The 23,002-nt window shown below is 38.6% G+C and overlaps 1 protein-coding gene and 1 pseudogene across 1 annotated transcript in view; both read left to right on the top strand.

Moving 5' to 3' along the window:
• The window catches only part of UIMC1 (ubiquitin interaction motif containing 1), a 128,999-nt gene that overhangs the window by 7,274 nt on the left and 98,723 nt on the right, over positions 1-23,002 (top strand). The window contains exon 2 of the mRNA XM_068980374.1: positions 18,542-18,696. Within this exon, the coding sequence (XP_068836475.1) occupies positions 18,550-18,696 (147 nt within the window). The 5' untranslated portion in view covers positions 18,542-18,549. The remainder of the gene's footprint in view (positions 1-18,541; positions 18,697-23,002) is intronic.
• LOC138086233 (tubulin--tyrosine ligase pseudogene) lies at positions 12,189-13,091 on the top strand (annotated as a pseudogene).

The following is a 23,002-nucleotide window of genomic DNA, read 5'->3' as shown; positions in this document are numbered from 1 at the left end:
TACGCATTAGTTGGTTATGCATTAGATGAAATAGCCACTGTTTAGTTTTGAAAGAGTGACCCTGTGTAGGGGATGAATCTTATCATTCAACTTTGCCTTAGCTCTTGGTTGTCTCTCAAACCTTTGTGAATGTCCAAGCAGCCTACTTTATTTTCAGTGGCCCCCAGTAGTTTAAGATGTGCCAAGACCTGTCAGTATCCCAAAGTGGAAGAACTCTGCTCCTAGATAAAGGCTGATTCAAAGCCAGACTCTTAGGCAGCTGCTTTTAAATTATGCAGATAGGGACTTCCCTGGTGGTCCAGTGGTTAAGAATCTGCCTTCCAGTGTAGGGGACATGGATTTGATCCTTGATCAGGGAACCAAGATCTCATGCTGCAGGACAACTAAGCCTGTGTACTACAACTATTGAGCCTCTGCGTTAAAACAAGAGAAGCCCCTGCTACAACTAGAGAGAAGCCCGTGTGTCTCAGTGAAGAGCCTGCACACCACAACGAAAGATCCTATATGCTGCAATGAAGATCCCATGTGCCATAACTAAGAACTGACACAGCCAAATAAATGTTAAAAAAAATAGGCAGATAGCTACAGTCCTGCGGGATTCTGAGCGTAAGCCTTGTTGACCACTAGAATTTGGCAATCTAGAGGTGTCTTCTGGTGGCAACTGCAGAAATTAAGGCATCAGATGAGGGTACAAGCTCTGTTCTGTGAGATACTGACAAGCTGGAGCAAATCAGAGGAAGAGTGCAAAGATGTCACCCACCAGCCTTTGTCTCTGAATAATATTTCAGCAGGTGCTTAGATGTGTATTAAGTTAGATGCCTTCTCGTCAGGCCAGTTCTTTATGATAAGCAAATAAACCTTTTTCACAGAAAGTTTGGGTGTTTTTCAGTTGGCTTCTGTGCTAGGCTCTTGGTGGTTTTCTGTGTGTGTGAGCCCTTTGAGAACTGTTTCTCAGTTTACTATAGCCTTGTGGGTTTCAAGAATGCAAGCGCTGTCAGGTTTCAAAGTTAGATGTATTGGGGATCATCTCTCACGTGCGTGTTAAAAGTTGGGCTGCCAGATACAGGGTTCAAACCCTTCACTCCTCAGGGAGAAGATTGGGACTTTGAGTTCCTTCCTGATTGTGGGTCACTACATGAGGGTGTGGAATTTACTTTGAAGTAAATTTCTCTTGTTTGTCTGATGTGTAGGATTTGCTCAGCTATGGGGTTATGTGTGTGTGTATGTATAATTTTTTTTTCTTCCCTGCAGGAAATTGTTCTGTATGTAGCTGTAGATTTGTGGGAGGAAGCGAGTTCAAGATTCTGCAACATCACCATCTTGAACTGCAATTCCAAATTATCTTTTAATAACACAATCTTGATACTGACATTGGTATAACCCACTGATAGATTCCCCCCATTTTACTTATATTCATTTATGTGTTTCCGTGTATGTGTGTTAACTACTACAATTTTATCATTAGTGTGTAGGTTCCTGTATTATCCACAACAATTGAAAAATTAAACCGTTCCAATACCACAGGAACCCCTTTTCTAACCAAACCCGTGTCCTTCCTGCATATCCCCTCTCCTGTCCCTAACCCTTGACAATAATATGCTTGTTTTCTAAAATTTTGTCATTTCATGCATTTTTATAAATGGGATAATATAGAAAATAAAAGATTTATATATTTATTTATTTCATTGTTTGGCTGTGGTAGGGTCTTTATTGCTGCATGCAGGCTTTCTCTAGTTGTGGTGAGCAGGGGCTACTCTTCATTGTTGTGTGTGGACTTCTCACTGAGGCTGCTTCTCTTGTTCTGGAGCACAGGCTCTAGGTGCTCAGGCTTCAGTACTTGCAGCATATGGGTTCTAGAGTGCTGGCTCAGTAGTTGTGGCACACAGGCTTAGTTGCTCTGCAGCATGTGGGATCTTCCTGGACCAAGAATCCAGCTGGTGTCCCTCACATTGCAAGGTGGATTCTTAACTCCTGGACCACCAGGGAAGCCCTGTATAACATTTTTGTTGTTCAGTCAGTAAGTCATGTCTGACTGTGACCCCATGAACTGCAGCATGCCAAGCTTCCTTGTCCTTCACTATCTTCTGGAGTTTGCTCAGATTTATGTCCATTGAGTCAATGATGCTATCTAACCTTCTCATCCTCTGTTACCCACTTCTCCTTTTGCCTTCAGTCTTTTAGGATGGACTTTTTTTCTCAACACAAGTCCCTTAAGAGTCAACCAAGTTGTTGCATATATCAGTAGTTCATTCTTTTTCTTTCTTTTTAACTTGTTTGCCTTTTTGGCTGCGCTGGGTCTTAGTTGTTGCATGTGGGATCTTTGATCTTTATTGTGATATGTGAACTCTTAGTTCTATTAGGATGGTTAAAAAGTAATTGTGGTTTCACAACCCAATCAAAAAGTAGAAATAAGACCTAAAGAGACATTTCTCCAAAGACATGCTGCTGCTGCTGCTAAGTCGCTTCAGTTGTGTCTGACTCTGTGCTACCCCATAGTCGGCAGCCCACCAGGCTCCTCTGTCCCTGGAATTCTCCAGGCAAGAATACTGGAGTGGGTTGCCATTTCCTTCTCCAACGCATGCATGCGAAGTTGCTTCAGTCGTGTCCGACTCTGTGCAACCCTGTGGACAGCAGCCCACCAGGCTCCTCTGTCCATGGGATTCTCTAGGCAAGAATACTGGAGTGGGTTGCCATTTCTTTCTCCCTCCAAAGACATACAGATGGCTAATAAACACAGGAAAAGATGCTCTATATCGCTTGTTATTAGAGAGATGCAAGTCAAAAGTACAGTGAGATATCACTTCACACTGGTCAGAATGGATATCATCAAAAAGTCTACAAACAATAAATTCTGGAGAGGGTGTGGAGAAACGGGAACTCTCTTGCACTGTTGGTAGGAATGTAAATTGATACAGCTACGATGGAAGACAGTATGGAGATTCCTTAAAAAACTAGGAATAAAACTACCATATGACTCAGTAATCCCACTATTAGGCATATACCCTGGGAAAACCAAAGTTGAAAAAGACACATGTACCCCAATGTTCATTGCCTGCAATAGCTAGGACATGGAGGCAACCTAGATGTCCATTGATAGATGAATGGATAAAGCAGCTGTGGTACATATATACAATGGACTATTACTCATAGTGATAAAAAGAATTACATTTGAGTCAGTTCTAATGAGGTGGATGAACCTAGAATTTATTATACAGAGTGAGGTAAGTCAGAAAGAGGAAAACAGATATCATATACTAATACATATAAATGGAATCTAGAAGGATGGTACTGATTAAATTATTTCCAGGAGTGGAGATAAGTCTCCACTGTGTCTCCAGCAGTGGAGACACAGACATAGAGAATAGACTTATAGACATGGAGCGGTAGGGAAGGAAGGAGAGGATGGGTTGTATGGAGAGAGTAACATGGAAACATACATTACCATGTGTAAAATAGATATAGTAGCCAGTGGGAATTTGCTGTATGACTCAGAGAACTCAAACTGGGGCTCTGTAACAACCTAGAGGGGTGGGATGGGAAAGGTGGGAGGGAGGTCCAAGAGGGAGGGGATATATGTACCTATGACTGATTCATGTTGATGTTCGACAGAAACTAACACAATACTGTAAAATAATTATTCTTCAGTTAAAAATAAATAAATTTATATAAAATAGGTGCAGTTTTAGATCATGAATTTTACGTCATTAGAACTAGGCTCAAAGACATCTTTATTAATCAAAATAGAAACCATTACCGTCAACACATTTTTACCAATGAGAAATAAGTTTGTTTATTCCTGTAGCATAAAAATCCTTGCTTTGGGATTTGATGAACTCTTGGAAAGCATTTTCTGCCTCCTGCTGGTTATGGCGGAGAGGGCAATGGCACCCTACTCCAGTACCCTTGCCTGGAAAATCCCATGGAGGCTGGAGCATGGTAGGCTGCAGTCCATGGGGTCGCTGGGAGTGGGACATGACTGAGTGACTTCACTTTCACTTTTCACTTTCGTGCATTGGAGAAGGAAATGGCAACCCACTCCAGTATTCTTGTCTGGAGAATCCCAGGGACCGGGGAGCCTGGTGGGCTTCCGTCTATGGGGTCGCACCGAGTCGGCCACAACTGAAGCTACGTAGCAGCAGCAGCAGCATCTGGTTATGGAAACATTTTCCCTTCAAAAAGTTGTCAAGATGCTTGAAGAAGTGGTCGTTGGTTGGCGTGAGGTCAGATGAATATGGCAGATGACACAAAATTTCGTAGCCTAATTTGTTCAACTTTTGAAGTGTTGGTTGTGGGAAGTGCAGTGAGATGTTGTTATGGAGAAGAATTGGGCCTATTCTGTTAATCAGTGCCATCTGCGTGCCTTGAAGTTTTCGGTGCCTCTCATCGATTTGCTGAGCATACTTCTCAGATGTAATGGTTTCACTGGGATTCAGAAAGCTTTAGTGGATTAGACGGGCAGCAGACCACCAGACAGTGACCATGACCTCTTTTTGGTGCAAGTTTGGCGTTGGGAGGTGCTTTGAAGCTTCTTTTTGATCCAGCCGCTGAGCTGGTTGTTGCATAAAATCCACTTTTTGTCGCAATCTGATTGAGAAATGGTTCATAGTTGTTGCACAGGATAAGAGAAGATAATACTTTAAAATAATAATATTTTTGATGTGTGGTCAGCTCACAAGACACCCACTTATCAAGCTTTTTCACATTTCCAATTTGTGAGATTGAATTGTTTGGCAGCTTATTGTGGAATTGTAAGAGGATCAACTTTGATGATCCTCTTAACTGGTTGTTGTCAACTTCCGAGGGCCAGCCACCGTGCTCCTTATTCTCAAGGCTCTTGTTTCCTTTGTAAGACTTCTTGAACCACCACTGCACTGTATGTTTGTTAGCAATTCCTGGGCCAAAAGTGTTGCTGATGTTGTGAGTTGTCTTCACTGCTTTATGACCCATTTTGAACGCGAATAGGAAAGTTGCTTAAATTTACTTTTTGTCTAACATCATTTCAATAGTCTAAAATAAACACCAAGTAATAATGTCATTAGCAAAAAAACTAAAGTGAAAACTGTGCATTAAAATGATATATTACATAACCACATTTATTTAAAAATGTATTCCAATATCAAACAGCAAATTCAGCAATGCAGAACTGCAATTACTTTTGCACCAACCTAGTAGTTCCTGTTGGAAGCATGGAGTCTTAGCTTCCATAGACTACCAGGGAAGTTCTTCGTTGTTTTTTTTTTTTTCCATTGCTGAATATGTTCCATAGTATATATATACCACAGTTTGCTTAGCCACTCACCTACTGAAGGACTTTGAACTGTTTCCTCGATTTGCTATTACAAATAAAGCTGCTGTGAACATTTGTGTACAAGGTTTTCATGTGAATATAAAATTTTGTTTCTCTGGGATAAATACCCAGGAGTACAGTTATTGGGTTATGTGATAGTTAAGAAACTGCAGAACTCTTTTCAGAGTTGTACCATTTAACATTCCTACCAGCTTTGTATGAGTGATCCAGTTTCCCTGAACATTTGCCTGACTTTGGTGGTGTGACTTTTTACATTTTATTTATTTTGATAGGTGTGTATTCAATAGTATTATCTCGTGGTTTTAATAGATTCATTTTGAGTTGATTTTGTATAAAGCGTTAGCTTGAGGTTTTCTTTTTTCTTTTTGCCAATGGATTGATTTCTGCTTGCTTTAACATCATTTGTTGAAAAGACTTTCCCTACTAAATTAGATTTGAGTATGTTGTGATGGTTTCTGAGCTCTTTCTTCTTCATTGGTGTATGTCTATTATTCTTCCAATTCCACACTATTTTGATTACTGTAGTCATATAATAACCTTAATATGGAGTAGTGTGATTCCTCTCACTTTATTCTTTTTTGTCAGGATTGTTTAAGCCTTTTTAGGGCCTGTGCTTTTCCATGTAAATTTTATAATAAACTTGTCTAAGTCTATAAAAAGATATTGCATGGATTTTTATAGGAATTATGTTAAATCTAAGATGAATTGGGGCTCAGATGGTGAAGAATCTGCCTGCAGCATGGGAGACCCGGGTTCGATCCTTGGGTTGGGAAGATCCCGTGGAGAAGGGAATGGCTACTCACTCCAGTATACTTGCCTGGAGAATTCCATGGACAGAGGAGCCTGGTGGGCTGTAGTTCATGGGATTGCAAAGACTTGGACATGACTGAGAGACTGATACACTAAAATGAATTTGGGGTGAATTGACAGCATTATTATGTTGAGTCTTACAATCAGTGAGCATGTATGTTCCTCTGATTTAGATCTTTGGTTGCCTTCATTAATTACTAAGAGACGTTCAGTTCAGTTCAGTTGCTCAGTTGTGTCTAACTCTTTGCGACCCCATGGACTGCAGCACACCAGGCCTCCCTGTCCATCACCAACTCCCGGAGTTAACTCAAACTCAGGTCCATTGAGTTGGTGATGCCATCCAGTCATCTCAAATATTTAGGCATAAATCTAACAAAATATGTACAGGACTTACAAGCTGAAAACTATAAAACACTGCTAGTTTTTCTTTTTAATATTTAAAAATTTTAAGACTAGAAAGTTTGGATAAAGGAGAAAAGTATAATTTCACCACTAAATTGTTCTAAATTTTGCATAAGTAATTTATTTAATAAGTATTTGATGATTATCTATTATTTACAGAGAATGTGCTAAGTCCTAGGGCTACGCCTATCCTTGTCTTTCTGAAACCTACAATCTACTGGAAAAGACAGGTATTTCCTTAAAAAAATCACAAGCATAAATATATAGTTACAGCTGTGATTACTTACTTTGAGGGAAAGCTGATGCGTTGCGCATATGTGGTAAGAGATTTGATCAAGTTTGGGGGTCAAGAAGACTTCTCTTAGATCATAGTTCAGCTGAGATCTCAAGGATGAGAAGGAGTAAACTAGGTGAACGGGGGAGTGTTGGAGGGAATCTTTCATGCAGAAGAATTGTGTGAGAAGGCTTTGTGGCAGCAAAGTAGTATGGATGTAGCTTAAGAACTGAGGGAGTGGTTAGAGCAAGAGAAATCTGGCAGGAGGGCAGATAATACAGGGCATACCATATAGACCATATTAAGAGTAAAATGTCTTATATATGAAACAGTGAGATATTGAAGTTTTAAATAGTGCAATATTATTTATTTTGTTTGTTTTGGCCTTGCCATGTGAATTGTGGGACCTTAGTTCCCTTAGTTATTGGCCACTGCTGCTGCTACTGCTGCTAAGTCGCTTCAGTCGTGTCCGACTCTGTGCGACCCCCTAGATGGCAGCCCACTAGGCTCCCCTGTCCCCGTGATTCTCCAGGCAAGAACACTGGAGTAGGTTGCCATTTCCTTCTCCGATGCATGTAAGTGAAAAGTCAAAGTGAAGTCGCTCAGTCGTGTCCGACTCTTAGCGACCCCATGGACTGCAGCCCACCAGGCTCCTGCATCCATGGGATTTTCCAGGCAAGAGTGCTGGAATGGGGTGCCATTGCCTTCTCCGATTGGCCACTAAGATAGACTAAAAATGTTCCTACCTAGTGAGTCCCCGCCAGCTGTGAAAGTGAAATTATTGATATTCATGTCCTTCCTTTGCTTGGTTGGTGAATCTAGGGTCGGGGGATATATGGAAGAAGCTCTTGGTATGAATTGTAGAGATTCATGGTGTTCTTACTGAAAGTTAAGTAGTTTTCATGAATAAATATTTTTAATTTTGTTATATTCAGTTAGTTTCCAAGTTGAAATTTGTCAGCTTTTTAAGTTTCTTTTTGAGAAAAGATTTATTAACCTCTTTATTGTCATGACAAGTAGCCAGAAGTCTGTGGTTGAATTTCGGTCACAGTATCTACCTCTGTAACCACCTCCTTAATCAAGATACAGAACACTTACTTCAAGAGGTACCTTTATGCCTTTTACCAGCCATTTTTCTCCCTCCTCCATCCTGGCCTGAGGCAATTACTTGACTGTTTTTTTTTTTTTTTTTCCCACTGTTGATTATATTAGTCTTTTCTAGAATTTCAAACACAGTTATACCTCAAATACTGTGGTTCAGTTCCAGACCACTGCAGTAAATCAAAATAAAGTGAGTCACATGATTTTTTGTTTCCCAGTGCGTATAAAAGTTATGTTTACACTCTAGGCTGTTAAGCTTGCAGAACCTAAAAAAATAATTTTGTTGTTGTTCAACTGCTTAGTTGTGTCTGACTCTTTACAACCCCATGGACTGCAGCACACCAGGCTTCTCTGTCCTTCACTATCATCTGGAGTTTGCTCAAGTTCATGTCAATTGGATCCATCACCAATTGGTGATGCCATTCAACCATCTCATCCTCTGTTGTCCCCTTCTCTTTCTGCCCTCAATCTTTCACAGCATCAGGGTCTTTTCCAGTGAGTCAGCTCTTTGTATCAGGTGGCCAGACTATTGGAGCTTCAGCTTCAGTATCCGTCCTTCCAATGAATATTATGGGTTGACTTCCTTTAGGATTGATTGGTTTGATCTCCTTGCTGTCTAAGGAACTCTCAGGAGTCTTTTCTAGCACCGCAGTCAAAAGCATCAATTCTTTGGCGCTCAGCCTTCTTTATGGTCCAGTTCTCACATCCATACAATGTATCTATTGAATTAACGGGGAACTCTACCCAATACTCTGTAGCGGCCTATATGGAAAAAGAATCTTAAGAGTGAATATATGTATAACTGATTTATTTTGTTGTACACTTAAATCTATTAATAACACAAAATTTATAAATTGACTATAATGAAAATGAAAAAGTTGCTAAAAATTGCTGTCATCTGAATCTTCATTGAATTATACTAGTAACATAAAAAAATTACTGATCAAGAAAAAGAAAAAGAAAAATGGAAAAGAAAATCATTGAAAGTGGGTCACCTTGATAAATATAATGAAAAAGTTTGAAATGTTGCAAGAATTACCAAAATGTGACACACAGATACGAAGTGAGAAAAATACTGTTGGGAGACTTGCTCCACACACGATTGCTACAAACATTCCGTTTGTAAAAAAATGTAGTATCTACAAAGTACAAAAAATGAGGTATGCCTGTAAATGGAATCATATGGTATGTACTTATTTGTGTCTTGCTTTCTTTGCTCACCATAATGTTTTATGTAGTTTAATTGGTGAAGTAGTTTTCTATGGTATGGATAGACCAAAATTTGTTTATCCATTCCCCTATTGGTGGATATTTGGGCTGTTTAGAGATTTCATCTATTATGAATAGGGCTACTATGATGTGACTTTATTTCTTTTGGGTAAATACTTGAAATGGCTAGGTCATATAGTAGGTGTATGTTTTACTTTTTAAGAAACTGCCAAACTGTCTTTTCAAAGTGGTTGTACCACTTTTTATTCCTAACAGCAATGTATTAGCGTTCTAGCTGCTCCTGTATTCTTATCAATGCCTGATCTTTTTAGTCTTTTAAATTTTAGCCATGCTAGTGGATGTGTAGTGGTGTCTCATTTTATTTTTTTCCTTATCAATTTTATTGCAAAATGATTTATGTGTAATAAACTGCATCTATTTGAAGCATATAGTGTGATGAAATTTTCCAGTTGTATACACTTGTGAAACTGCTGCCAAAATCATGATACAGTAGGTTCCCATCACCCTCAAAAGCTTCCTCATGCTGTCTTCTGTCCTTCTCTTCTTACACTCCTGAACCTTAGTAACCACTGATTTACTTTTTGTCACTATAGGTTAGGTTACATTTTATATAAATGGAATAATACAACCTTTGCTCTTTGTGACTGGCTTATTTCTTTGGCTGTGATGGGTCTTACTTGCTGTGTTTGAACTTAGTTGCAGGATGTGGGACCTAGTTCTCTGACCAGGGATTGAACCCGGGTCCCCTCCTTTGGGAGCGTGGAGTCTTAACCATTGGACCACCAGGGAAATTTTTCATTCAGCAAAATGACTTTGAGGTTCACTCGTATTTTTGCTTGTGTCCTTTTTATTGCTGAGTAGTATTCTGTTGTATGAATAAATCACAATTTGTTTATTCATCTGTTGATGGACATTTGGGTCATCTCGTGGGGTTCCCTGGTGGCTCAGAGGGTAAAGTGTCTGCCTACAACGTGGGAGGCCTGGGTTCGATCCTTGGGTTGGGAAGATCCCCTGGAGAAGGAAATGGCAACCCACTCCTGTACTCTTCTTGCCTGGAAAATTCCATTGATGGAGGAGCTTCAGTCCATGGAATTGCAGAGTTGCACACGACTGAGCAATTTCACTTCTTAGTGCTTGACATTGTGTGAAAAGCTTCTTTGAACGTTACTGTACAAGTCTTTATGTGGTGACATGTTTTTGTTTCTGTTGAGTAAATAGTAGTAAGCAGAACGACTGGCCTGTATAGTAGTACACATTTAATTTTAAGAAACTGCCTGACAGTTTTCTAAAGTGGCTTAAAATTTTACATTTCCATTGGCAGTGTATGAGAGATCCATGTATTCCTCATTCCTGCCCACATTAGTGTTTTCAGTATTTTTAATTGTAACCATTATAATGGGTGTGTAGTGTTATGTCATTGTGGCTTTAATTTCTATTTTGATAACTAATGATGCAGAGCATCTTTTTCTGTTTGTTTTGCTTATTGGCTATTAGTACATTTGCTTTTGTGTCCATATCTTGCTCATTTAAAAAATTGGGTTGTCTTTATTATTGCATTATGAGAGTTATTTGGGCTTCCCTGGTGGCTCCAGTTGGTAAAGAATCCTCGTGCAGTGCAGGAGACCTGGGTTTGATCCCTGGGTTGGGAAAATACCCTGGAGAAGGAAATGGCAACCCACTCCAGTATTCTTGGCTGAGAAATCCCATGTACAGAGGGGCCTGGTGAGCTACAGTTAATGGGGTTGCAAGGTTGGACACGACTTAGCAACTAAACCATCACCACCATAAGAGTTCTTTATATATTGTGACTATGAGTCTTTTGCAAGATATATGCATTGCAAATATTTTCTCCCATTTTATGACTTGTCCTTTTGTTTTCTTATTGGTGTCTTTTGAAGAATATAAGTTTTAAGTTTCATTGAAGCCTAGTTTGTCAGTTTTTTAAAAAATTCTGTGTTTTTTACTCTTTGTATCCTGAGAAATCTTTGTTACTCAGGTCACAAAAATTTTACCTTTCAGTGTTAGAAGGCATGCACACACAAAAAAAACTCCAAAATGTAAGAAGGTAAAATAGTCATAATTCTTAAACACAAAAACACTGGGAGACTGGTTATGCACGTCAATTTAAATCTTCGGGTTGTTTCTGAAAATGAAGGGGTTTAGCTAGATCATTGGTAGTTCTAAACTCTTTTGGATTTTGAGCTCCTCTGAGAGTTGGATGAAAGCTATAAGAATTTTTCCCAGGGAGCATACAAAAACAAGACAGTTTTACACACAGTTTCAGGAGATTGTGAATCCCTTGAAGCCTAACCATAGGTCCTTTAAGGGCTTGGGGATTGGTTAAGAACCCTTAGCTAGCAGTTCTTTAAGTATTTTTCTAAGATTTATCTCTTTAATTTGCCAGATTCCTTTATACTTTTACCTCAGATGTCTTAGCTGTTTCTTTCTTGGTCTCCAAAAAGATTTGTTTTTCTTTGGGTAATTTCCATAATGGCGGTAACAGACCTAAGTCTAAAAGGAGGGATAGAGTGAGTGGTTAAAACTAAAAACTTCAGTGATTTTAGTAATTTATATTAGAATATGGCACTGTTTATACAAAGTTTTGTTTAGTGTGTGTTTTTTAAATATCTGTTACAGTTTGGTGTTTGAAGAATTGCTCCCCCAACTGCAGGATTATCATTAAAATTAATTCATTTTACTTTAGGAAGTAAAAATACGTCTAATTTATCTAAAAATTTGTCTAATAGTGTTATAGGTTAAATCCTTCCACATATTCATGTTTGATAAATTTTTTTTCTTGCAAATTGACAGTTCATGTCTCGTTATCTAATGGGATGTTAGTATTTTGTGTCAGTTTGTACTTTTTAAATATAATCAATAGCTTTTTTCATGTATGCTATAAATATTTTTCTAATTTTATTGTTACTATATGTATTTAAATATATATAGACTCAAAAGTTTAGGTGGCGGGCGCCTGGGCTGCTCCCTAGCTGAGCCACCGCCCGCTGGCTGGTCCCTGAGGCAGCTGGTGGGGTGGGGGTGCCGGGCGCACAGCCTTTCGCCATGTACACCTTTGAGGTGCGCGATGAGAACAGCAACGTCTGTGCCAACGAGGTGTTCTGGCTGCTGCTTGCCACCGGCCACTGGAAGCGGCTGCAGTGGGACAACCCCAGGTTCAGCCTGATGCTGGAAGAAAGAAACCGGCTGCCCTTCGGAAGACTGGATCGTGAACCTGGGCTGATGCAGTTGGTGAATTACTACAGAGGGGCCAACAAACTGTGTTGCAAAGCATCTTTAGTGAAGCTCATCAAAACCAGCCCACAACAGGCTGAGTCCTGCACATTGTTCTGCGAGTCCTATGTGATTTATCCAACCAACCTCAAGACTCTAGTTGCTCCAGCTCAGAATGGAATCTATCCACCGCTCCATAGTTCAAGGACAGACAACAGAGAATTTTTCCTGACTTAATAGAACAGAAAGAAAGAGGAGGGAGAGGGCAATGCTTGGATTGCAAAGTCATCAGCTAGAGCCAAAGGTGAAGGCATCCTCATCTTCTCAGAGGCTATAGAACTGTTGGATTTCATAGACAACCTAGGCCAGGTGCACGTGATCCAGAAATACCTGGAGCGCCTGCTGTTCCTGGAGCCTGGTCATCGCCAAGTTTGACATCCGAAGCTGGGTGGAGGACCGTCAGTTTAATATCTACCTCTTTAGAGAGGGTGTCCTGCAAACTGCTTCAGAACTGTATCAGGTGGATAATTTCCAAGATAAAACCAGCCACTTGACTAATCACTGCATTCAAAAGGAGTACTGAGAGAACTATGGGAAGTATGAAGAAGGGGAATGGAATTCTTTGAGGAGTTCAATCAGTACCTAACAAGTACTTTGAACATGACCCTGGAAAGTAGTATCTTACTACAAATCAAAGGTATAATAGAGTTACCCAGTCCTATCTCTTTTGGTTAAATGTGTCTTGATGGAGCTTTGGGAGTTTGTGCCTTTCAAGGAATTGTTCCATTTCAGTTGTCGAGTTTAAGGACAAAAATTATTTGTTATATCCCTTTATTATCCTTTTAATATCTATATTATTTGTAGTGATGAAACTTTTTAAAATCCTTATGCTTTATCCTTCAGTTACCTTATATTGGTAATTTATATCTTCTCTCTTTCACTTGGGCAGATTGGTTAGAGGCTTATCAGTTTTATTAATCTCAGAATTCTAAAAGTCAGCTTTTGGCTTTATAGATTTTCTCTGTCATTATTGTTTTCAATTTCTTCATGTTCTTTATTTTTTTTATTCTCCTTTTGAGGTGCTTGCTTTTCTTTTCTTTTTCTAGTTTCCTTAAAGTATAAGGTCAGGTCACTGATTTGAGATATTTAGTTTTTAAAAAAAATACAAGCATTTAATGCCATCAGCTTTCCTATAAGAACTCCTTAGCTGCATCCCACAGATTTTGCTTTCGTGTTTTTGTTTTCATTTTATTAAAATACTTTCTAGTTTCCCTTGTGGAAAAAAAAAGTTTATATGTAGCTTAAATTGTTAGAGAAATGTAAATCAGAACCATAATGAGGTATTACTTCATACTGGTCAGAATGACTAGTGAAAAGTCTACACATAACAAATGCTGGAGAGGGTGTGGAGGAAAGGGAACCCTCCTACTCTGCTGGTGGGAGTGTAAATTGGTGCAGCCACTATGGAAAACAGTATGGAAGTTCCTTAAATAAAAGTAGGGCTGCCATATGATCCAGTAACCCCACTCTTAGGCATATATCAGGAAAGATGAAAACTCTTAATTTGAGAAGATACAGATACCCTAGTGTTCACAACCGCACTATTTACAGTAGCCAAGACATGGAAAGAACTCAGGTGCCAATCTGGTTGGTTGGTTTAAGAAGATGTGCTATTGGAGGAATAGGAGCTGGGGGAGGGGGTGAGCATGCATGTGTGTGTCTGTGTGTCTGTGTATAAATAAAGTGGAGTATTATGCATAAGAATAAATGAAATAATACCATTTTCAGCAACATCAATGGACTTAGAGATTATCATACTAAGTGAAGTCAGATAAAGACAAAATGTTATATAATAACACATATGTGGAGTCTAGAAAATAATACAAGTGAATCTATATATAAAACAGAAACATACTCACAGACATAGTAAACAAACTTATGGTTACCAAAGGGGAAAGGAAAATTAGGGGTAGGGGATTAACAGATAGAAACTGCTATACATAAAATAGAGAAGCAGCAAGGATTTACTGTATATTACAGGGAACAGTGATATTTGATATCTTGTAATAACCTGTAAGGGAAAATAATCTGAAAAAATAACTGAATCATGTTGCTGTATGCCTAGAACCAACACAGTATTGTAGGTCATCTATACTACAATGAAAAATGTATGTGTTTAATATTTTCATCATTCTGTATGATTTCTTCTATTTCTTCAAGACTTAAGTCATTTAAAAATAAACATTAAGAATAGAGAAGAAATTTGTGTTTGGCTTCTATTCTTACAGTAGGGAATGATATTGTGAGTGACTAGATTGGAAGAGTTTGAGTGTGTCCTTTATTAGTGTGTCCTTTATTACTATCCTCCCTTACTACTCAGGTTGTCCAGATGTTTTTTGACAATGAGTTGTAACATTTCTCTTAGGAGTAATTGAATGATTAAACAATTTAAGAAGTTTGTAACACAGTTAATGTTCTTTTAAAATCAGTATTTAAGTCAGTGAGTCTCTGCTTTGGTTATAATAGAAAATCATCTGGAAAGTTTTTTTTTTTTTTCAAATTTAGGTAGATTTCTGCTGCTGCTGCTGCTAAGTCACTTTAGTCGTGTCCGACTCTGCGCAACCCCATAGATGGCAGCCTACCAGGCTCCGCTGTCCCTGTGATTCTCCAGGCAAGAATATTGGAGTGGGTTGCCATTTCCTTCTCCAATGCATGAAAGTGAAAAGTGAAAGTGAAGTCGCTGTGTCGTGTCTGACTCTCAGCGACCCCACGGACTGCAGCCCACCAGGCTCCTCCGTCCATGGGATTTTCAGGCAGGTAGATTTCATAGACCGTAAAATCCAGCAGTTATCTTTTTAAAGTGTATAATTTAATGGCTTTTTGTACATTCAAAATGTTGTGCAACTACCACTATGTTCCTTTTTTTTTAAAAGATTTATTTATTATTTTTGGCTTTGCTAGGTCTTTGTTGCTGTGTGCAGGCTTTCTCTAGTTGTGGCAAGCAAGGGTTATTCTTCATTGTGGTGTGCGGTCTTCTCATTGTGGTGGCTTCTTTTGTAGTAGAGCACCTGCTCCAGGTGCATGGGCTCAGTAGTTGTGGTTTGCAGCCTCTGGAGTACTGGCTCAGTAGTTGTGGTGCACAGGCTTAGTTGCCCCAGAACATGTGGAATCTTCCCAGGCCAGGGATTGAAACTGTGTCCCCTGCATCGGCAGGTGAATTCCCTGGACCACCAGGGAAGTCCACTTTCTAATTCTAAACATTTTCATCACCCCAAAAAGAAACCCAAGGCCATTAAGTAGTTACTCTGTATTTCTGTCTCCTCAAACCTCTAGTTATCTTAATCTGCTTTCTGTCTCTGTAGATTAGTCCATTCAGGATGTTTCATATAGACAGAATCGTATAATTTGTAGGCTTTTGTGTCTAGCTGCTTTCACTTAATGTGTTCTCAAGGTTTATCCATTTTGTAGCATGTGTTAGTACTTGGTTTCTTTTTAAGACTGACCAACATTCCATTGTATGGATGGATGTACCACATTTTGTGTATCCATTCATCATTTGGATTATTTCTGTTTTTGGATATTATGATTAATGATGTCGCTGCTGCTACTGCTGCTGCTGCATCGCTTCAGTCTTGTCTGACTCTGTGCGACCCCCTAGATGGCAGCCCGCCAGGCTCCCCCGTCCCTGGGATTCTCCAGGCAAGAACACTGGAGTGGGTTACCATTTCCTTCAATGCATGAAAGTGAAAAGTGAAAGTGAAGTCGCTCAGTCGTGTCCGACTCTTAGCGACCCCATGGACTGCAGCCTACCAGGCTCCTCCATCCATGGGATTTTCCAGGCAAGAGTACTGGAGTGGGGTGCCATTGTCTTCTCCATGAACATTTAAGTGCAAGTCTTTGTTTGAATACTTGTTTTTAACTTTCTTGGATGTTTACTTGGGAGTAGAATTACTAGACGTATTTTAATATTTTGAAGAATTGCCAAGCTGTTTTCCACAGCAGCTGCAGAATTTTATATCACACTATGAATGAATGAAACTTTTAATTTCTCTGCATCCTTGCCAATGTTTGCTGTTTTCTCTAAGAAAAAAATGCAACTGTATTGAGATATAATTCACTTACCATATAATCCATCCACTTAAAGCATATAATTGAAATGAAAAAATAGAACTGCTGTATGATTCAGCAGTTTTACCTCTGAGTATTTACTCAAAGAAAACAAAACACTGATTTGAAAAGGTATATGCATACCAGTGTTAATTACAGCATTATTAACAAAAACCCAAGATATGGATGGAAACCCTTTTGCTATTGAGTTGCGAGAGTTCTTTATTCTGTATACAGTTTCTTTATTACATAGATGCTTTACAGATACTTTTCTCATTCTTTATTTTTTTTTAAACTTCCTTAATATTGTGGTTTGGAGCACAGAGGTTTTTAATAAGATGAAGCTCTGTTTATTTATTTTTTCTTTTGTTGCTTATGCTTTTGATAACATATTTAATAAACTCACCTATCCAAGATTACAAAGCTTTATGCTTATGTTCTGCCTTAGAATTTTATAGATTATGCTCTTTCATTCAGGTCTTTGATCTGTTTCATGCAATTCTTTATTATGTGAGGTAAATGTCCAATTTCATTCTTCTTGCATTTGGGGATCTAGTTGTCAGAGTACCATTTACTGCAAAGACTTATACTTTGTCCATTGAATTATCTTGGCACTTTTGTTGAAAGCAATTGACAGTAAATGTGTGGATGTTTTCTGAACTCCTTGGTCTTCTGTTCCATTGATGTTATTTTTATTCTTGTGCCAGTGCCACACTGTCTTGATAATATAGCTTTGTAGTAAGTTTTGAAATTGAGATGTGTGAGTCTTTCAGCTTTGTTCCTTTTTTTCAAGATTGTTTTGGCTGTTCTGGGACTTCTGTTTTTCCTCTGTTTTGCATTTCCTCTGTGAATTTTAGGATCAACTTGTCTATGTCAACAAAAAAGCCAGTAGGAATTTTATTAGGAATTACGGGGTATTTGTAGAGCAGTTTGGGGAATATTGCTGTCTTAACAGTGTCAAGTCTTCTAATTCATGAACATGGGATGTCTTTGCATTTATCTTTTATATCTTCCAGCAATATTTTATAGTTTTTGGTTGCGAACCTTGCACTTTTGTTAAATTTTAAGAATTTTTTTATTTTTGGTGCTATTAAAATATAATTTGAAATTTTAATTTTTGGATTATTTATTGCTTATAGATAGCTGTTCAGTTGATTTCTGTATATTGATTTGTATCCAGCAATCTTACTGAACTTGTTCATTAGTTGTTTTTCAGTGGATTTCTTAGTTTTTTTTTTTGTTTTAAATTCAAGATCATGTCATCTACAAAAGGCAATAGTTTTACTTCTTCCTTTCCCATTTGGATTTTTTATTTCTTCTTATTCCATAATCGACCTGTTTAGAACCTGTAGTATAATGTTCAATAGAAATGATGAATGCAGACATGCTTGTTTTATTCCTATCCTAAGAGGAAAGCATTCAGTCTTTTACCTTTAAGTATGATTATTTGCAGTGGATTTTTTAAAAAAGTTGTCCTTTATTGGGTTGAGGCATTGATATTTAAAAAAAAAAGCTTTTAGATGAATAATAATATGCAGTTAGAGAGCCAGTTATTTAAGTTAATGTTTAAGGAACTATGATAAATTATTATATTATTCCTATTGAAATGTCACTAAAAAATGAGATTTATATATATATTTTTTCCTTTAGAGGAAAAATACAAATTTTATTTAGTAGATGAGTTCAGAAATCCAGTTTTACTTCTGTTAGATATCTTTTTCTTTTATATGACCAAATGATAAATAGAATCTAGAAAACTTATACTTTAAGGACATTATTTTTCCTTTTGCTGCTGCTGCTGCTGCTAAATTGCTTCAGTCGTGTCTCTGTGCGACCCCATAGACCGCAGCCCACCAGGCTCCTCTGTCCCTGGAATTCTCCAGGCAAGAATACTGGAGTGGGTTGCCATTTCCTTCTCCAATGCATGCATGCATGCTAAGTCGCTTCAGTCATGTCCGACTCTGTGCGACCCTGTGGACAGCAGCCCACCAGGCTCCTTTGTCCATGGGATTCTCTAGGCAAGAATACTGGAGTGGATTGCCATTTCCTTCTCCAATTTTTTTTTCCTTCTATTTCAGACAAAAGGATGCCACGGAGAAAAAAAAAAGTTAAAGAAGCCTCTGAAGCTCAGAACCTGGAGAAGAAAGATGTAGAAACTACCAGTTCTGTCAATGTCAAGAAGAAGCGTAGACTTGAGGATGCATACATTGTGATATCTGATAGTGATGGAGAGGTCAGTATTCCAAAGAGTAGAGCTCTAGGTCTCAAACTAGGCCTTCTTATCTGTGACTGGTTTGTTTGTGAGATTGAACTTTAATGACATCTTGCCAGATCATGCAGCTTTTACTCAGCTTCGTAAATGGAATTAAGAATTACTTAGAAGAAAGTAGTCATACAGTTTGGCTGAGGATGGATCATAGCTCCTCAGTTTTATAATATATTAACTGATGGTGATATTTTAAAACCATTTGAATAAATCAAATGGGAAAATTTTCATATGTCTATAAAGTGAGAGAAAGACAGCCTTTTAAGTCTCTAGATATACTCTGTCCAGTGTGGTAGCAACTAGCCACCTGTAGCTATTTAAATTAATTAAAATTAAATAAAAGGAAAAATCAGTTTATCTCTTGGACTAGTCACATCTAGTGTCTGCTGTGTTAGTGTAAGTATAGAACATTTCCCTTCATTATAGAGAGCTTTGTTGGACAGAGCTGTAATAGATTTTAAATCTTTCCCTTGATCTGTGTTTCCATTTGTTTATTGGAAATTTCTGCCTGTTTGTAGGTCATATCCAGTAAGACGGTGAAGTAAGTCACTGTTTTTTCATCTAAGTTTACCTCTCACTCTTCTTTATCTGCTATCTCATTTGATGGTAGAACCACTCATTTGCCTCAGGTTATAAAGCTCAGAATTGTCTCTGACTCTTCATTTTATTGAACTGCTTTTGTGACTGCCTTCTTTCACTTGACATATGTTTTCAAGGTTCATCCATATTGTAGCATAGAACAGTACTTAATCCCTGTTAAAAATTTTTATGAATTTATTTATTTTTGGCTGAGCTGGGTCTTTGTTGCTGCACACGGGCTTTCTCTAGTTGAGGTGAGTAGGGGCTACTTTCTAGTTGTGGTGCAGGGCTTCTCTTTGTGGTACCTTCTCTTGTTGCAGAGCACAGGCTTTAGGGCGTGCAGGCTCAGTAGTTGTGGGGCAGGGGATTAGTTGCCCTACTGCGTGTGAAATCTTCTCAGATCAAGGATTGAACCTGTATCCCCTGTGATAGCAGGCAGATTCTCAACCTCTGGGCTATCAGGGAAGTCTTCTTCATGCCTTTTTTCCCCTACAGTGACTGTACCATTTTACATTACCATTTTACATTCCCATCAGCAATATACTGGGATTCCATTTTCTCTACATTCTTGCTAACACTTGTTATTTTTAATAACAAGTTTAATTTTATATCACCCTAGTGGCTTCCCTGGTGACTCAGAGGTTAAAGCATCTGCCTGCAATGCAGGAGACCTGGGTTCGATCCCTGGGTCAGGAAGATCCCCTGGAGAAGGAAATGGCAACCCACTCCAGTATTCTTGCCTGGAGAATCCCATGGACGGAGGAGCCTGGTGGGCTACAGTCCACGGGGTCGCAAAGAGTCAGACACGACTTCACTTTCACTTTCACTTTGAGTGGATGTATCATGGTTTCTCATTGTGATTTTGACTTGAATTTCCCTAATGGCTAATGGACTTGTGCGTCTTTTTTTTACTTGTTAGCCATTTGTATAGGTTCTTTGAAGAAATGCCTGTTCAAGTTCTCCGTCCATTTTTACCTTGCAGTTTTTCTTTTTGTTGTTGAGTGGTTAAGTTTTCTTTTTCTATTTTGCATGTTAAACCTCTTATCAGATACATTATTTGCAAATATATTCTTCCATTCTAGGAGATGTCTTTTCACTTTCTTGATAATGTTCTTTGAGGCACAATAGTTTTAAATTTTGAAAAAGTCCAAGTTACCTTTTTTTCTCTCTTTGGTTATTTAATGCTTTTGGTGTTGTAGCTAAAGAATTATTACCAAATCTAAAGTCATGAAGTTGATTCCTAAGAGTTTTCTAATTTTAGCTCTTACAGTTTGGTCTTTGTTCCATTTTGAAATAATTTTTGTGTATGGTATGAGATGGCATGTGTGTGTGTAGTGTTAAAATATACATAACATAATTTAGGATTTTAACCATTTTTAGATTATATATATTCACATACATGTTGTTGTTGAATGGTGAAAGTTGCTCAGTTGTGTCCGACTCTTTGCGACCCCATTGACTCTACAGTCCATGGAATTCATCAGGCCAGAATACCAGAGTGGGTAGCCTGTGGATCTTACGAACCCTGGTCTCCCACATCGCAAGCAGATTCTTTACCAACTGAGCTATCAGAGAATCCCTAAACATGCTTCTGCCTGTTTTCAAACCAGGGACCTTTTGTGTATGGGGTGAACGTCATAACCACTACACTACAGAAATGCCCGTTGAATTGTAGGGGTTCTTTATATATTGTGGACAGTTAGCCCCTTGTCAGATAAATGATTTGGGCATATTTTCTCTCATTCCATAGGTTGCCTTTGTACTCTGTTGATAGTCTTTTTATGCAGAGTAGTTTTAAATTTAGTCCAGTTTATCTGGTTTTTGTATTACTGCGTGTGCTTTGGTGTCATATCCAAAAAGTCATGCCAAATCTTCCATGTCATGAAGCTTTTCCCCTATGTTTTCTTCTGTGTGTGCTCGGTCATGTCCAACTCTTTGTGATTCCATGCACTATAGCTGTCAGGCTCTGCTGTCTGTGGAATTTTTCAGGCAAGAATACTGGAGTAGGTTCCCATTTCCTTCCCCATGTTTTCTTCTAAGAGTTTTAAAATTTTAAGTGTTATATTTAGGTCTTTGATCGATTTTATGTAATTAGCTTTCGTGTATCATATAAGATAGGGATCTAACTTCTTTTTTGCTTGTGCATATCCAGTTTTTCCAGCACCATTTGTTGGTATTTTAACTTTTAACCTAGGTATTTGTTTATGTTTTATTTGGATTTCTTGTAGGTAGCACATGGTTTGAGGTTTCTAATTTTATACAGTTCTGAGAATCTCTTTTTTTAATGGATGTGGCTGGATTATTTATATGTAATAAAGTTACTGAGGTACTTTAAAAGGTACCATCCAACTGATTGTTTTCGCATTGGTTCTTTGTTTTCTTCCCATTCTTGTTGATTTAATTTTATTTTTGCATTATGTAGAAAATTGCTTTATTGAATAAATTAAATGTATAGAGAAAGATATTCTCAAGTTATCTTGCTTCTCCATTCTATACACCCTATTCCACATCCCTCACACCACTGATAACCAATTTCATTAATTGTTTTTAATTCTTAAAACATTGCTTTAAAGCAAAAATAAGCCCATTCATGTTTTTCTCTCTCTCTTTAAATATTTATTTATTTGGCAGTTTAGTTCAGTTTGGTTTAGTCGCTCAGTCGTATCCGACTCTGCGGCCCCATGAATCGCAGCACACCAGGCCTCCCTGTCCATTACTAATTCCCAGAGTTCATTCAAACTCATGTCTGTCGAGCTGGTGATGCCATCCAGCCATCTCATCCTCTGTCGTCCCCTTCTTCTTCTGCCCCCAATCCCTCCCTGCATCACGTCTTTTCCAGTGAGTCAACTCTTTGCATGAGGTGGCCAAAGTGTTGGAGTTTCAGCTTTAGCATCAGTCCTTCCAGTGAACACCCAGGACTGATCTCCTTTAGAATGGACTGGTTGGTTCTCCTTGCAGTCCAAGGGACTCTTAAGAGTCTTCTCCAATACCACAGTTCAAAAGCATCAATTCTTTAGCGCTCAGCTTTTTTCACAGTCCAACCCTCACATCCATACCTGACTGGAAAAACCATAGCCTTGGCTAGATGGACCTTTGTTGGCAAAGTAATGTCTCTGCTTTTGAATATGCTATCTAGGTTGGTCATAACTTTCCTTCCAAGGAGTAAGTGTCTTTTAATTTCATGGCTGCAGTCACCATCTGCAGTGATTTTGGAGCCCCCCAAAATAAAGTCTGACACTGTTTCCACTGTTTCCCCATCTATTTGCCATGAAGTGATGGGACCAGATGCCATAATCTTAGTTTTCTGAATGTTGTACTGCATCTTAGTTGTGGCACATGGGATGTTCAATCCTTGTTGTGACTTGAGGGATCTAGTTCCCTGACCAGGGATCAAACCCAGGCCCCTTGTACTGGGAGCACAGAGTCTTAGCCACTGCACTCCAGGGAAGTGTCCCCATTCATGTTTTCTTCTGCTTCTTTTTATGTGAAATGTTGCATATCTATTTGCATCCTGTTCTTCTCTCAGAACAGTGTATCTTGTAGCTTATTCCTTTCATTTTCTCATTGTTTTCTTGTATTTCTTTAGTGGCGCTTTCAGATTTTTACTTGAATCTGTTTTCCTTTGGAGACCACCCCCCTCCCTTTTTTTAAAGGGAACCCTCTTGCATTGTTGGTGGGAACGTAAATGGATACA

The sequence above is a fragment of the Capricornis sumatraensis genome, chromosome 9, assembly GCF_032405125.1.
Source record: "Capricornis sumatraensis isolate serow.1 chromosome 9, serow.2, whole genome shotgun sequence".
Taxonomy (NCBI): Eukaryota; Metazoa; Chordata; class Mammalia; order Artiodactyla; family Bovidae; genus Capricornis; species Capricornis sumatraensis.
Note: the sequence above shows the minus strand (reverse complement) of the source record. Positions and strands in the feature narration are given on the sequence as shown.